This window comes from Girardinichthys multiradiatus, chromosome Y (assembly GCF_021462225.1).
Source record: "Girardinichthys multiradiatus isolate DD_20200921_A chromosome Y, DD_fGirMul_XY1, whole genome shotgun sequence".
In the NCBI taxonomy this organism is placed as follows: Eukaryota; Metazoa; Chordata; class Actinopteri; order Cyprinodontiformes; family Goodeidae; genus Girardinichthys; species Girardinichthys multiradiatus.
The window spans coordinates 12,145,447-12,159,854 of NC_061818.1; the positions used below are offsets into that span (position 1 = coordinate 12,145,447).

The following is a 14,408-nucleotide window of genomic DNA, read 5'->3' on the forward strand; positions in this document are numbered from 1 at the left end:
AAAAACAAGTTAAAAACTCCCAACATTTTCAGTCTAAAACTGCATCATTCAAAAGGGAGTACTTAAAGTGCATCAAAAAAAAAAATGATCAGCTATGAGGTAGGAGGCACATCCCGGTCAAAAGATCATCTTGTAATTCCTCCAGTTTTGTTTTGCTGGATTATAAACTAAAACCCCTTTTAAAGAAGCTGCAGTGGGTTTCACTTTTATGTGTTTCAGTCTTTATGGAAAATATTCAGTCACAATTTGCAGTGTGTATGTTTATGTGTCTGTGTATATATATATATATCACTAATATACGTTTGTGAAATGGTTTGCTGTCAACTCTGGATCATGTTAATATTTGTATTACTGTGCGTTAACAGGAATTATTTCCTTGTTAAAAGGTTTGTCAGAGTTGACATCCTCTAAATGAAATATATTTGAAAATGACTGATTGTGAACTAATTTGTCATAGAGAATTCCTCCCCATACAATGGCCAATGTTTTCTGGCAACCCACATTTAAAATGTTCATTTTTTAAAAATACAGTAAAACAATGATGGCAAGAACATGTCAACAACATGCCTGCTCTTACACTAACGATCATGTTAGCTGTATAATACCTGTTTTATTCATGATAACACCAAAGAAAAACGTGTTGAGTTTAATTGATTGAAGTTGGAAGGGTCACCAAATTATGTTCAAGGTCCAAACCAGTCTTGGACCGGGTCTGTTCGGATTGTGGGTATCATTTCACAGGCTTCCATCAATAATTGTCTGGAATTTTGACCCATCCTTCCTCACAGAGCTAGTGGAACTGAGTCAGGTTTGTAGGCAGCCTTGCTCACCTTTTCAGCTCCACCTCTAGGACTGAGGTCAGGGCTTTGTGGTGGCCACCATAAAACACTGTCTGTCCCTTTGTTACTAATCTGGTGATAGGCCCCTCCCAAACCGGGTATGACATGAAATAAGGAACGTGTAATTATACAGCTGTCTGTACCCGACGTCTTCGCCCAGCTCCTGCTTTCAGTGACGTAGCTGCGGTCACGTGGTTATCCGGAAGCTGCGGTGCGTTTACCTTCGCTTACACTGTGCCACCGAGCATCCTCCGTCTGCGACGAAATCAGACACAATCTGAGGAGATGAATCCGTCCTGTTGGCCATCTCTCTGCTGGTAATGACCCCTCCGTGACCTCAGTCATCGTCATGGCGTCCTCAGGTTACACCTTCATCCCGGACAGCGCCACAGGTCTGTCCTGCTTCTTCCTCTCAGCCTCACGATTCATTTTCTGTTGATTGACTGTAGCAAAACCATTCCACCTTTGCTCGGCAGAGTGTTTTGTTTGTGTCTTAGCTTGATTTATGCTGGGTGAATGAAAGCTTAAAGGGACATTCTGCAGATTTTATTACAGTAGGAGAGGTATTGCTCAGTCATAACCTGATGTTAGCTTCTAAATCTGCAACCACAACAAAAAACACCTCTAATTTAGCTTCAAAAATACAATTTATTTCATTATTTAATATGGCAATGTCTGTCGCTTATTACTGATCATCTAATTTAGAGACGTGTGGCCCTGTAATTGTTGGATCATGGATGTACGCCATAGATTCTGCTGCTGTGGCTGTGGTCATGTGTAATTACATAGTCCTTCCAGTAATTACACAGGTCTCTCTGCCATTGTGGATTTCATTTATTCAGATATTTATTTTTGTCATTTTTGTGTGTGGATTATGCAAATAAATTACAGCAGAGGTAGTCAACTGTACAGGTGTGTCAGAGTCAATATGTCCTTAGTCGTTCATCCATACCATCAGAAAGTATTTACACCGCTTCACTGTTTCAAAATTGTAGTGATAGATTTTTTTCTCAAAGCTTTTAATTGTCTTAAGTAAATAACTCTGAATAGCTTATATTCTAAAGAAAAATATAATATTTTTTAATGTGTAGAAAAATAAAATTAACATTTAATTATAATAGGTATATAAGTATTTCCAGCCAAGGCACAAAACACGTGTTGAAGCACATTTGGCTGCAATCAAGTCTTCACGGATTTGTCTCTACAGGCTCCACACCTGTTTTGGAGTATTTTCCGTCATTCTTACCTGCTGATTCTCTCAGCCTCAGTAAGATTGGATAGGTAACAGTGATGACCTATTTTGGAGTGCTTTCAGAGATGTTCAGTTGGATTTAAGTCCAGCGTCTGGCTGGGACACTCTAAGACATTCGCAGACAGGTCCTGAAGCCACTCCTTTGTTATCTTGGCTGTATTTTTTGAGTTCTTCTCAGATTATTATGATTTCCAGAGCACATTGCAGCAGGGTTTTAAAGTAATCTCTCTGTATTTAGCTATCATCCCCTTGCCCTCTAAGCGGATTAGTTGCCCAATTCCTGCTGCATAAAACCATTCCCACAATATGACACTCCCACCACCATGCTTCACAGTTGGACTGATTTCAGCCAGATTATGGCCAGTGCCTGTTTTTCTCCAGAAATGATGCTTCAGGCTAAAATGTTTGATTTTGTTCTATTAATCAGACTAAAGAATGTCTTTTTTCTGGTCTGACAACCTCTCAGTGCTTTTTACTAGGGAGAGGCTTCCGTCTGGCCATGCTATGTGTCTAATTGATTGGCTACATTACTAATGGTTGACCTTCCGGATGGTTTTCCTTTCTCCACTAGAAAATGCTCCACCTTATTGATTTTCTGGCTCATGGGGACATCCCTGAACCAGACCCTTCTTCTATGATTACTCAGTTTGGCCAGGATGTCTGATATGCACTGTCAACGATGAGACTTTTGATAAACAAGAGGATTTCATTCCAAATCCTTTCCAGTCAGCTGAATTTACCTGCTTCCTGCAGCAATAAGCTGCCAAAGTTCTCAATGGCCTCATAGTCTAAAACATCTGCAGTGTTAAGATAGTTTCAGTCACGGTTTTACAAACTGTCATCATTGGCTTTAATTCCTATATTGATTTTGGATTTTTAGTGATTTCTATGAGTGGAAATCACATTGGTTTAAGATATTTAAGAATAACCTAGGAACTGCACAGGTTTGAGCCTGTAATCAACAAAAACACCAGAGTCTTGGTCCACAGTGAAGAGAGTTTTAATCAGCATGGACTGAGAACCTGCTGACCATGAAACAGGCTCATGCTCCAAAATCAACACATTAAAGCTCAACTGAAACTTGCAGCTGGCCACATCGACAAGCAATGTTTAGAGAAGTCAATGTGAAGGTTTTAAAACCCAAGAACACTGTAGGAACTCTGAAGCATGGTGGTGGCAGCATCATGCCGAGGGTATTTGTCACTGACTCAGTGTAATACCTCAAAATTCATCAACTGTGTATTTAAACTTCTCACAGAAACTGTTTGATCCGCAAACACTCCAGATATCTATAGACTGTTCTTTCCCCCAAAAGTATTGTTTTTTTTTACACAGATATGTTTTGATAATTTGTTCATAGACTTCATTACAATTCATCTATAGCTATCATACAGGAACAGAACTGCTGAGATACTAGTTTCATGACTGGTGAGATGAATGGTTCACTTTCTTGTGTTCAGAAATAAAAATAGTTGCTCACAACAGGAGGGTAGGAGACCCTGTACTGATCTACTGTCCTCCTTTGATTTTCTTAGAAAAGCATAAACTGCTGTCCTCCATGTCCAGCTATGGGTCTCAAGATGTGCCTGGATGCGGGATCCACCATCCCACTGGTCTGGTGGGCTCTGAGTTTCACCGACAGCTCCTGGATAAAGATGAGGAGGAAGAAGAGGAGGCCCTGAGGCGAAAACTCAAGTACTTCTTCATAAGTCCTTGTGACAAGTATCACGCGAAGAGGCGCAAGCCTTTCAAACTGGGCCTGCAGCTGCTCAAAATCATCATTGTGACCGTGCAGGTAGATACAATTATGATCCACAGAAGTACTGTGTGACATTCAGCAGTCACAGCCTCTTGGTTGCACCATGTTGTCGCTGAGTAATTTTCTGTTTGGGTCTGCCTTCCAGTTGGTGCTGTTTGGGCTGAGCAACCAGATGGTCGTGACAATCAAGGAGGAAAACACAGCGGCATTCAAGCACCTGTTCCTGAAGGGTTACCAGGACAACCATCCCCAAGCTGTCCACACGCAATTGGAGCTGTACAACCACATCAGTTTTGTCATAGATCAGGTAGACTAATGGTTGCCAGTGGTTGAGTCTGAAATATACAGTGCCTTTCAAAAGTATTGGTACCTCATTACAAGTTCACACTTCAATGTATTCCATTGGGATTTTAGAGGATAAACCAACACAAAGTTGTGCTTAATTCGGGAGTGGATGGAATCGGATACATGGTTCTCGAAAAGTTTTACAAAGAAAAATCTGAAAAGTGTGGCATCCATTTCTGGTCCCCACCCGGAATCTTCATGGAACAACCGTTTCCTGCATTTACAGGAAACGATCTTTTGGTTTACGGATCTACAAGCAATCTAGAGACTATTCTTTTGCGCAGAATAGCTCCAGCACATTGAGATTGACGGAAAGCATCTGTGAACAACAGCTTGCACCCAACTCCCTATGAGTTTTAGGTCTGGGCTTTGACTAGGCCATTCTAACACATGAATGGGCTGTGTGAATTATAATAGGTACATACCTTTTCTTAACCATGGTGAGATGAGCTTCACTCATCTTCCCATTAACTTAGACCAACCTTCCTGTCCCTGCAGAAAAAAAGCATTCCCATAGCATCATGCTTCCACTACCATGTTTTACAATGTGGTTGTTTTCTGCCACATATTGCATTTTGCATGTAGACCAAAAAGTACAATTTTGCAGTTATGCCTTGAGATGTTCACATCTAGAGGTTATTGTTTCATAACCTAAACCTGCTTTAAACTGCTCTTCAACTTTATCCCTGACCTGTCTGCTGCTGTTTATCCACAAATGTTATCTGACAAACCTAAATACATTTGCGAGGCACTACAAGCTATTTAAAAACTGAATCACCAGCTGGACATCAGATCCCAGAGTTTAATTATCGCACCTTTCCTCTTTTCTTTTGAAGTACATGACTCTACCTCAGATCTCTCTGGGTCGGTATGCATATGTAAAGGGCGTTGGTGTAAATGGAAGTGCTCTCTCCCTCTGCCAGAGGTACTATAAGACAGGCACTATCGACCCCGTCAACGACACATTTGACATTGACCCACATGTTGTCACAGGTAGGAGTCGTTTCTTCTGTAAACATTTTACTTATGACGTTTTTTCTCTGTATTTAACAGCAGAACCAGCAGCTTTTTCCTTTAAATCACTGTTTCCATGGCCCTGGTGGAAATAATTTTTTGTCACACGATGCTCTGCAACTGTGCCCTACTTAATAAAGACCTATGTGCTGTGAGTGGAAACACATGGACAAGTTTATTTTCCATTTATTTGCTGCCACAAACCAGGTATCTGCTTGGGAATTGTGTTATTTGTACACATCTGCTGATTCTGCAGTTATCATTAAACTAATAACAGAAAGTGATTAAAATAGTACTGCAAATTTAAATATAGAAGTCCTGCTCCAAGTTTGCGATTCCACATTTAAAAGCCATAGAGGAAGTGCAGAAAATTCATGTTGGCTTCATGTGATGTGGAAAAAGATGATCATTTTTACAGAACTTCCTCATATGAATTTTTCTGTTCCTCCATGGCTATTTTCTGATGTCGTTTTCCAGATTGCATTGGGCTCGATCCAACGTCTGACAGTTCTGCACCAAGCAACGGTGACTTCAAGAATTTCACTCTCCAGTTTTACAAGTTAGATGTTGCTTTATCTATTTAATACAAATATTTGTATATAATTTACCTCGCACACACACATGCACACACAGATTTATTGGTTTTGCTTTTTTGTCACTCTTTAATGTTTCAAATCATCAAACTAATTTTAATATCAAAGATGAACTGGGTAAATACACAATACTGTTTCTGAATGACAATTTCATGTTTTAATGGGAAAAAAACAGGATCTTAACCCACCTGTGAAAAAAAATACTGTCCCCTAAACCCAATGACTGGCCTTTCATGACACAATGTGGATATTTTGACCTACTCTTTCTTTGCAGAATATTTTTTATTCGAACACATTGGAGGATTTTCGAGCATGAAGATCAGGCTACAGTATCTTAATCTGATTCAAGTCCAGATATTGATGAGGTCACTCCAAACCACCATTTTTATTTTGAGCCATTCAGTGGTGAAATTGCTGGTGTTTTGGATCACGGTCCTGCTGCATAACCCAAGTGCTCTTGAGCTTAAGATAAGGAATTGATGCTCGGACATTTTTCTTCAGGATTTTCTGCTTGGGAACAGAATTCATGGTTCCATCAATGACAGCAAGTCGTCCGGGTCCTAAAGCAGTTAAGCGGCCCCAGACCATCACACTGCTACCACCAGGTTCGACTGTCAGCAGGATTGTCCTTTACTGGAATGCTGCGTTAGTTTTATGCCAAATGTAAAACTCACAGAATATGGCTGGGACACTCTCACAGAATATTTTCTCTTTTTTGTTCTTCTTGGTCAGAACAGTTTTTGCCTTGGAAGTTTCCCATGGATGTCTATTCTGCCTGTTGAATCATAACCACTGACCCTTGCTGTGGCAAGCTAGGCCTGCAGTTCTTTAGAAGTTGTCTGCCATTCTTTTGTGACATCCTGGATTGTCCTTGATGCGTTCTCAGAGTCGGCCACTCCTGTGAAGGTTCATTGCTGTTCCATGTTTTCTCCATTTGTGGATGATTGTTGTCTCCATGGTTCTCTGTAGTCTCAAAACCTTAGAAATGGCTTCTCCAGACAAATAGATGACAGTGACTTTGTTTCTCATCTGTTCTTGAATTTATCTAGGTCGGGGTGTAATGTTTTGTTTTTTGGGATCATTTAGCCTACTTCATGTTGTCAGACAGGTTCTATTTAAGTGATTTCTTGACTCTGCAAGTCAGACAGTAATCGGGCTTGGGTTTGGCTGGTAAAATAAATTTTCAAAACAAATATGGTTAATCACTGTTAATTCACGAAACATGACAGATGATAACTTTTTGACACGGAGGCAAGGTTGGTATAATTTGCATTTTTTCGTTAGTAAACGAACCATTTTAAAGCGGCCTTTTAATTGACTATTAAAATTACTTTAAAACAAAAGAAATCTGTGAGGGGGCAAACACTTCTGCTAAGCACTGTACTTGTTTCCTCTGCAGGTTGATCAATGTAACAGTTGATTTCCAGCTGAAGGCCATCAATATTCAGACAATAATCAACAATGAAATCCCCGACTGCTACACCTTCGTCATCACGGTGAGATTCTTTTTCAATGATTTCTATTTAAAAACAACCTTAAAGTCTTCCATTGAAATTATTAATTATGCAAGATGTCTTTCTTTATATAGTTTTACTCTTTGTTTATTTATTTGGAGCTTATGCAGAAGGCTTTTTAAAAAATGTTAAAACCATTGCAGAAAAATCTTCTCAAAAGCAGCTGAAGAGAGAAAGGAGTTTGTAAGTTGATGAACGTCTTAGCATTTACCATCTTCCTAACTGCATGAAGGGTGATTGATTTTGCCACATTGGCTCTGATGCATGACATCAGTCAAGGTCTTGCAGGTGCATTAATTTACATAACTTGCTGTCCTGCAGCAGCTCTGGGGAAAGTAAAGTGACCCTGCATTGGAGCAGAATTTTGCATTCATTCTGCTGTAGACCTTTCTGGCATTTTGTGGCCACTGTTCTGATTCTATGCAACACCAGAAGGTGAGCCCCTCAGCTAAGAAACGAATAAAGCCACGTTATTCACACCCCTCAAGACTGCCGGTGGGCTGCAGCTGTGCTAATGGCTGAGAAACAACCTAACCTTACAGGAAAACTGTCAATTTCTTGAGTGGCACCTGCTCAGAAAACAAAGATAGTTAAACAGAAGAAGACTGATGACAAAAAGCATGCTGTGTCACGGCAGGCTCCACTGTGGAGGGAGGGCTGTAGCACAACAGAGAGCAATGGGGAGGGACCTCTAGGGGTGTGCTTGTTAACACTTTCGGGCTAAGTCCACTGTTTTCTCAAAAATCCTTACTGCAGCTTTAACTGTGCAAGGTGAATCTGGTTGTTCATTCCTTCATATACACTACTTACAAAAAGTTAGAGATGTTTGGCTTTGTGACCTTCTCTATACTTTTTAATGCATGTGGCCAACTGCTTCCGTACATTTTGCACAACTTGCTGTTCTCTAACAAGGAGCTTCATGGCAAAATTCACAAAAGATGTTTGATCCATAAATTGACCAATATATTTCCTGGTTCAGTCAGAATTAGTATTTAAATAGTCCTCCTCATCATGCTGTTTACATTTTGATATCACAAGACCAAGATGACAACCTAACAGTTTATCAACAGTAACTCGCCATTGCAAGGCTTTAAACTGGATGTTCTCAGACACAAGTGGCCACTGAGCTTAGAGTTTCACAGAGTGTCATCAGCATATTGCTACAGAAATACAGAGACTGGAAGAATCGCAGAAAATGCATAAGAGTGGACGTCTTTTGGCCGCATTCCAAACTGATGACTGCTTTATTGTGCCCTGCAGAAATGGAACTGTCTATTTATTCAGTTAAGAAATTATCAGGTTTAACAACATTACAGGTGGCACAATTGGGGGCATCAATGCTTTCAATACAGTACGACCCTCTTTTGTCACTAGAAAAAACTTAGTCTTCTCCTTTAAAACTTTACAAAGCTGGATCTCCACCATACCTAACAGGGGGTATCAGACGCTTTTCCACATATTTATTCTTTTTCTCATCTGGTTCTGTGCTCTCAGATCGTCTTCAACAACAAAGCTCACAGCGGCCAAGTTAAGATCTTCCTACAGAACCAGGCATCCATAAAAGAATGTAAAGACCCTAACGTGTCCGGACACGGTGAGTCAGAGTAGGATTGGTTCAAACTCATCTGTCAGTTTTTTTTTAATAATAAAAAAATCGCTTTAATTCTACTCATTTCTGTCCTCCTCCATCAGCGGAGAGCTACGTAAGAGAGTTCTTCGATGTGGTGGTGGCCATCGTCTGCCTGCTGTCGCTGGCGCTGTGCGGCCGCTCCATCCTCAAAGGAATCCTCCTTCAACATGTAGGAAAAAAGAACCGACACTTCTGTACTTTTCTTTATCTTGATGTCTGACAATTTTATCTCAGTACAGGGAAATTAAAGCAGATAGGTGCATCTTTACAGTTCAGATGTAGATCTTTGGAAATGCCTGTAAATGGGATGTAGTTGATGTAAATAGATAGTTGTCATTGTTATTTCTTGATGACAAGCGCAAACAAAATTATGATCCATTAATAATACTGTTGTCCACTTGTGTTATATCTTGATCCTGACCATGTTCCCTCTCCTCTCCCAGGAATATGTGCAGTTTTTCAAACACAAACTGGAACACACTGTTAGCTGGGGGGACAGAATGGAATTCATCAATGGCTGGTACATCCTGCTCATCATCAGTGACATGTTTACCATTGTTGGCAGCTTCATCAAAATTGGGATAGAGTCCAAGGTAGCTTCAGGGCACTGTCTCAGTGGACTCAGGGTTCCTACGCATTCTGGAAACATTTTGAATTTGATGAAGCATTTTGATCTGGAAAATATGAAAAGAGAAAATGGAGTAAGAAATATATATAAATAGTTGTATTTCCAGATTTTATTCCCTATTCTTTTCTCTAAAGGTTGTATTCATTCATCCATCCATCCATCCTTATTTATACCAATGAATGGAAATCTGGAAATTTGAGTTGGGAGTAGTATGGAATTTTGACTTGGAAATTGTTTAGAAACCCTGAACACTACTTTCAGCTCTACACATGTAAAAATGTCACCTTTTGCTAAAGTAGAAAACATTCTATACTGAATAATATTGTAATTTATGTTTTAATTGTGACCTCTTGTGATGCAGACTTTGTCCTCCTATGATATTTGCGGGATCCTACTGGGAACATCCACTCTGCTGGTGTGGGTGGGAGTCATCCGCTACTTTAGTTTCTTTCAGAAATACAATGTAATTGGAAGTTTTGTTCTGCAAGAATATTTTCTCACATTTTTTCTGTGTTTTAGATGTTCATGAGTTGGCTTCTCTCTTCCCATTTTGCTTCAGATCTTGATTGTGACTCTAAGAGCTGCTTTTCCTAATGTTATCCGCTTCTGCAGCTGTGTAGCTGTTATTTATTTGGGATACTGTTTCTGTGGATGGATTGTCCTGGGACCTTACCATACTAAGGTACAGAACTCACACTCTGCAGTGCTTTTAACCAGGAGACTAGCAGTTAATGTCAGTACAATTCAGTTATCATAAAAGGTCTCAATGCATATAATTTTGTGTTCATGCGGAATTATTATTAGAGGATAATTGATAAAAAATATTAATTACTTATTGTATAGTGTTTTGCTTGGAGTTTCAATTGATCGTTTTGTATTCTGTTCTAAAGATACCCTTACAAATGCTAGAGCAACAACAAAAAATCCCCTAAATAATAGGTTACTACACTAAGGAACGTATATTATCATTTTTACTGCTTTGTCAGTTCTGTCTGTGCTTGTAGCTCACAATAGTTCTATTTATTTCTATGTCCTCACTCAAGAAAACAACAAGAGTGGAAGACAGGCTAGAGTTCTGCTGAAAGTTGCCGTGAAGTGATGATGTTATGTAACACTTAGCTTGCGATTCAATTCCTAACAATAGCCATCTAAGATGAAAGAGCTGAAAAGTCTTTAGGTACAATGTGACATAATAACATTTTTATGCTAATTAGTTTAGTGAGAAAGTTGACATCAAAAATAAATCTTGTCTGAAAGGCAGTAGTTTGGAGACCTAACAGACCGACACCCAAAGTAGGCATTTCAAAGCTAACAGGGACATGCCCAGTTGACCTCTAATTTGCCAGCACCCCATTTTTAGCTGTACAACTGTGTCTCTATATATACTTTATTATTAGCCAGCTGTGCAGAGGTTTTATAAAGTATAGCAACAGTGCATGAAGGCAGCTCAATATCTTGCTATAACACACACAATCAGTTCATGTTCTACTTCTGAGAGTTGAATTGCACTATAGTAACGTAACTGTCGAAACGTGATTCCGAAAACACCATCTGTCTCAGCACTCAAACTACATAAGTCCGTGAAGTAATCGTTTTCTCACAGCAACATGTCATTTGCCCTAAAAAAATTACTTCAAGCTAATGCTACACATTGTGGTTGGAAGGGAAGTTGAAAAACTGTTCACTTAGACTGTGCTGCAGTCAAATACTCTCTCCTTCATGTAGCTCTGAGAAAAACTTCAGAGTGGGTTTCCATGCGACAAAAAGGTTTAGGGAGACTGCGTAATAACTATGTAATATTACATAACCATGGATGTCAGCAGAGTTGAGTTAAACAACATGTTCTGATTTGAGAAACTTTAGGCTCACAAACAACAGCTGTCAAACAATCAATGATTTGACTGCTGACTCCCTTAGAACTATCTGCCATCACTGTGGAATGAACTGTGTTGTGTCCTCATCCTTCAACCCTGACTGTTTCTAACATGTCATCATTTATGTATGGTAGTAACGTTTTGTTTTAGAGTTTATGTTTCATACTTTCATGTTTGCGGGCTGTAAAATGAGATGAAAGTTGATCTTTAACATGGATTGTATGTCTACAGTTTCGCTCCCTGTCCACGGTGTCAGAGTGTCTGTTTTCTCTCATCAATGGGGACGACATGTTTGTGACATTTGCTGAGATGGAGCAAAGCAGCACACTGGTGTGGATATTCAGCCAGGTCTACCTTTACACCTTCATCTCCCTGTTCATCTACATGGTGCTGTCCCTCTTCATCGCTCTCATCACTGGAGCCTACGACGCCATCATGGTATACTCTTTGCCTTTGCTTAGTTCTGACCCATACTTCTGACTCAGTATTTGCAAATATAATTTTGGTTTGACTATTTTTTTAGTTTTCTACCAGATAAATTCAAGGGGTGGATTTTGATTTTCTATGCCAAAATTGTATTTTACCATATTCAGACTTGTTTTCTTCCCATAGGCCCAAACAAGGGAACAAGTTCCCCAGACAGACCTGCACACATTCATCGCACAGTGCACAGACACGCCCAGTTCTGGCAAATTCCGTGGGCCTGAGGGGTCGTCATGCTCCTTCCTCTGCTGCTGTGAATGGTAAGAAAGAGGACGAAAAAGGGAGAGAGCAGCAAGTGCATCAAAAAGCAAAATACTTTTACATTTTTTGGCCGTTATCTTCAAATACCACATTTCCATTCCACTGACAACTGCACTCCTTTCTCCACACGCTCAGCAGGGACGTTAAAGGCTGGCAGAGTGAACCGGCCGACCTTGGACTGCTTTTGTCCTCCGGTGCCCGCATTTGAGTTTGCATTGAATTTGTTCTGGAACAGCAGATTGCTCTGCATAGTCTTAAGTCCAATTACCTGCCTCTGCTTTTGTACTGTATGAATAATTTATTGCCTCTCGCTCAAATTTTTAGGCCTTAGATGACCAGTCCTGTAATGCCAGTAAACAAAAATTCATTACCTTAGACTGAAAATAGTCTTCATGAAATAGAACTGGTTCAACCTTTTGCTTAAGTGATCTCCTATGGAAAGGTTTTATTATATATTATTTTTTAGTTCTCTACTAGGCTAGATAAATTTGGGCCTCTAGAATTTTTAAACAAACATTATTATGCTACAAGATTAAGTCAGACAAAAAAAAACTTGCCATTATTTTGTTGCTTGAAATCCTTAGCTTCTAGTTCATTTCTTGTTTAGAAGGGTTCTTCTACCCCAGTTTATTTAGCTCCCGATCCTCTTTGTTCACATCCAGAGGGGCTAGATGACAGCTGCGTGTAGAAAAACAAGCCATGGAGGAAACTTTTTTAATCACCTGTGTGTATGAAGTCTTTTTCCATCGAAGACCCAGGTGATTGTCCCTACATTTATGGCAAGATAGACTGTTTTTATTTCATACCTCTATATGATAAGCTATGACACTTTTAATTGTAATTCAGGAAAAGTGCATATAATTTGAAGTCTATTCATGCCAATTATTTACCGAAGGAACTGACTTGTTTTGATTTGATCAGGCATCAAAATCTGTCATATTTCAGAGGAGTCAAGTTTCCTTAATGAGCATAAGAGGCTAAATAAATTGAAACAGTCTGTAATTCAAAATTTTCAACATTTTATTTTTAAAATAAATAAAAATACTTAACTACAGATATGTAATGGCTTAAATTAATAGATAAATTTGGTTTGTTTACTGGTGAGAAATTAAAAGAGGAGAGACCAAAAGCATGAGAAATGAAACACGGTTGGGCATTGGCAATGGGGAGGATTAACCTGGAGCACAGCACCATGGACAGTAACACCATAGACCCGTATTAATGTGTATGGGTAACACACTCATAGGAATTCTGGTCTGTTACACCAGATTGTTGTGAATTAGTTAAGCTAGGCTATACTTTGTATCAGGCAAATAGTTGTGCTTATATGTTTTCTAATTTGAAATGTATTATTTTACAATATTGGTAAATAAACTGAATCACCAAGACACTTAATATCAAAACTGAACGATTTTAATATTTACTGACAAGAGTTTTTATTTTAAGCTAATTTGCCTTCTCACAGCATCAACCTCGAAAAACAATAACTAGCAAGTAGCATGTGTTAGCTCAGTGAAAGTTTGGATTAAACTGAGATTTTATTCTCTTATTTTGCACATTTTGTGATATTTTGTTAAAATAAAGAGGCCTAGATCAGGTTACTGTCTTTACTCAATTTTGGCCAAATCTCTATTTTCGCCAAGTGTTTTATCGCTAGTTATTTTATTTTTATGACTAAGAACACCTCAACCAACTCACACTCTTCTGTGACACTTTAAAAAAACATAATCTGTAGAACCCTACATAAATGGAATTTTATTCCAGCAATTTTTTTTGTTTGGCAGTAGGCATTTTCGGGCTTTTCAGTTTTTATGAATTATTGTTTAAATTTACAAAAGGGAATTTTCTTTTCTTTAATGTTAACTGCCTTAATACATCACAACACTGAACTAGACTTGATCTTTTTTATTCTTTGACAAACAATTTCCTTTAAACTAGTTTGCTATCTCAAAGCATTACCCTAAGCTAACATTATCTAGCATTTACAATGTGTTAGCACCTTGAAATTTTGGAATTGTTTGTGGAATTATTCTCCGTTTGCACATTTTTTTATTGCTTTCTTTAAGAAAGTTTCCTGTCTTAAATCAGTTTTGGTCAAATATGTATTTTAACCATGTTGGGTTTTAATGACGGCAGCTTTGATTATCTGTCCTTTATGTTTTGTGTTAAACCTGTGAAAGTGTGATAGCTAGGTATATTATCTGTATATGAGTAAT

At 38.9% G+C, this 14,408-nt stretch overlaps 1 protein-coding gene across 1 annotated transcript; it reads left to right on the plus strand.

Moving 5' to 3' along the window:
• Nucleotides 1–289: 289 nt before the first annotated feature.
• On the plus strand, nucleotides 290–12,210 carry LOC124863853 (mucolipin-1-like). Its single transcript, XM_047358379.1, has 13 exons — nucleotides 290–1,231; nucleotides 3,627–3,886; nucleotides 3,996–4,157; nucleotides 5,032–5,188; nucleotides 5,687–5,768; nucleotides 7,202–7,298; nucleotides 8,811–8,910; nucleotides 9,009–9,115; nucleotides 9,390–9,539; nucleotides 9,936–10,037; nucleotides 10,134–10,256; nucleotides 11,680–11,886; nucleotides 12,061–12,210. Exons 1-13 carry the CDS (start codon nucleotides 1,189–1,191, stop codon nucleotides 12,193–12,195), a joined length of 1,725 nt encoding a protein of 574 aa, XP_047214335.1. The 5' UTR covers nucleotides 290–1,188; the 3' UTR covers nucleotides 12,196–12,210.
• The last annotated feature ends 2,198 nt before the right edge of the window (nucleotides 12,211–14,408 follow it).

What these genes read in the sequence shown, in the direction of transcription:
- LOC124863853 (XM_047358379.1), top strand. Translation starts at nt 1,189, where the DNA reads ATGGCGTCCTCAGGTTACACCTTCATCCCGGACAGCGCCACAG. An exon ending in CATCCCGGACAGCGCCACAG is followed by an intron (nt 1,232 to 3,626) that starts GTCTGTCCTGCT and finishes TGATTTTCTTAG; the next exon opens with AAAAGCATAAACTGCTGTCC. An exon ending in AAGGAATCCTCCTTCAACAT is followed by an intron (nt 9,116 to 9,389) that starts GTAGGAAAAAAG and finishes CTCCTCTCCCAG; the next exon opens with GAATATGTGCAGTTTTTCAA.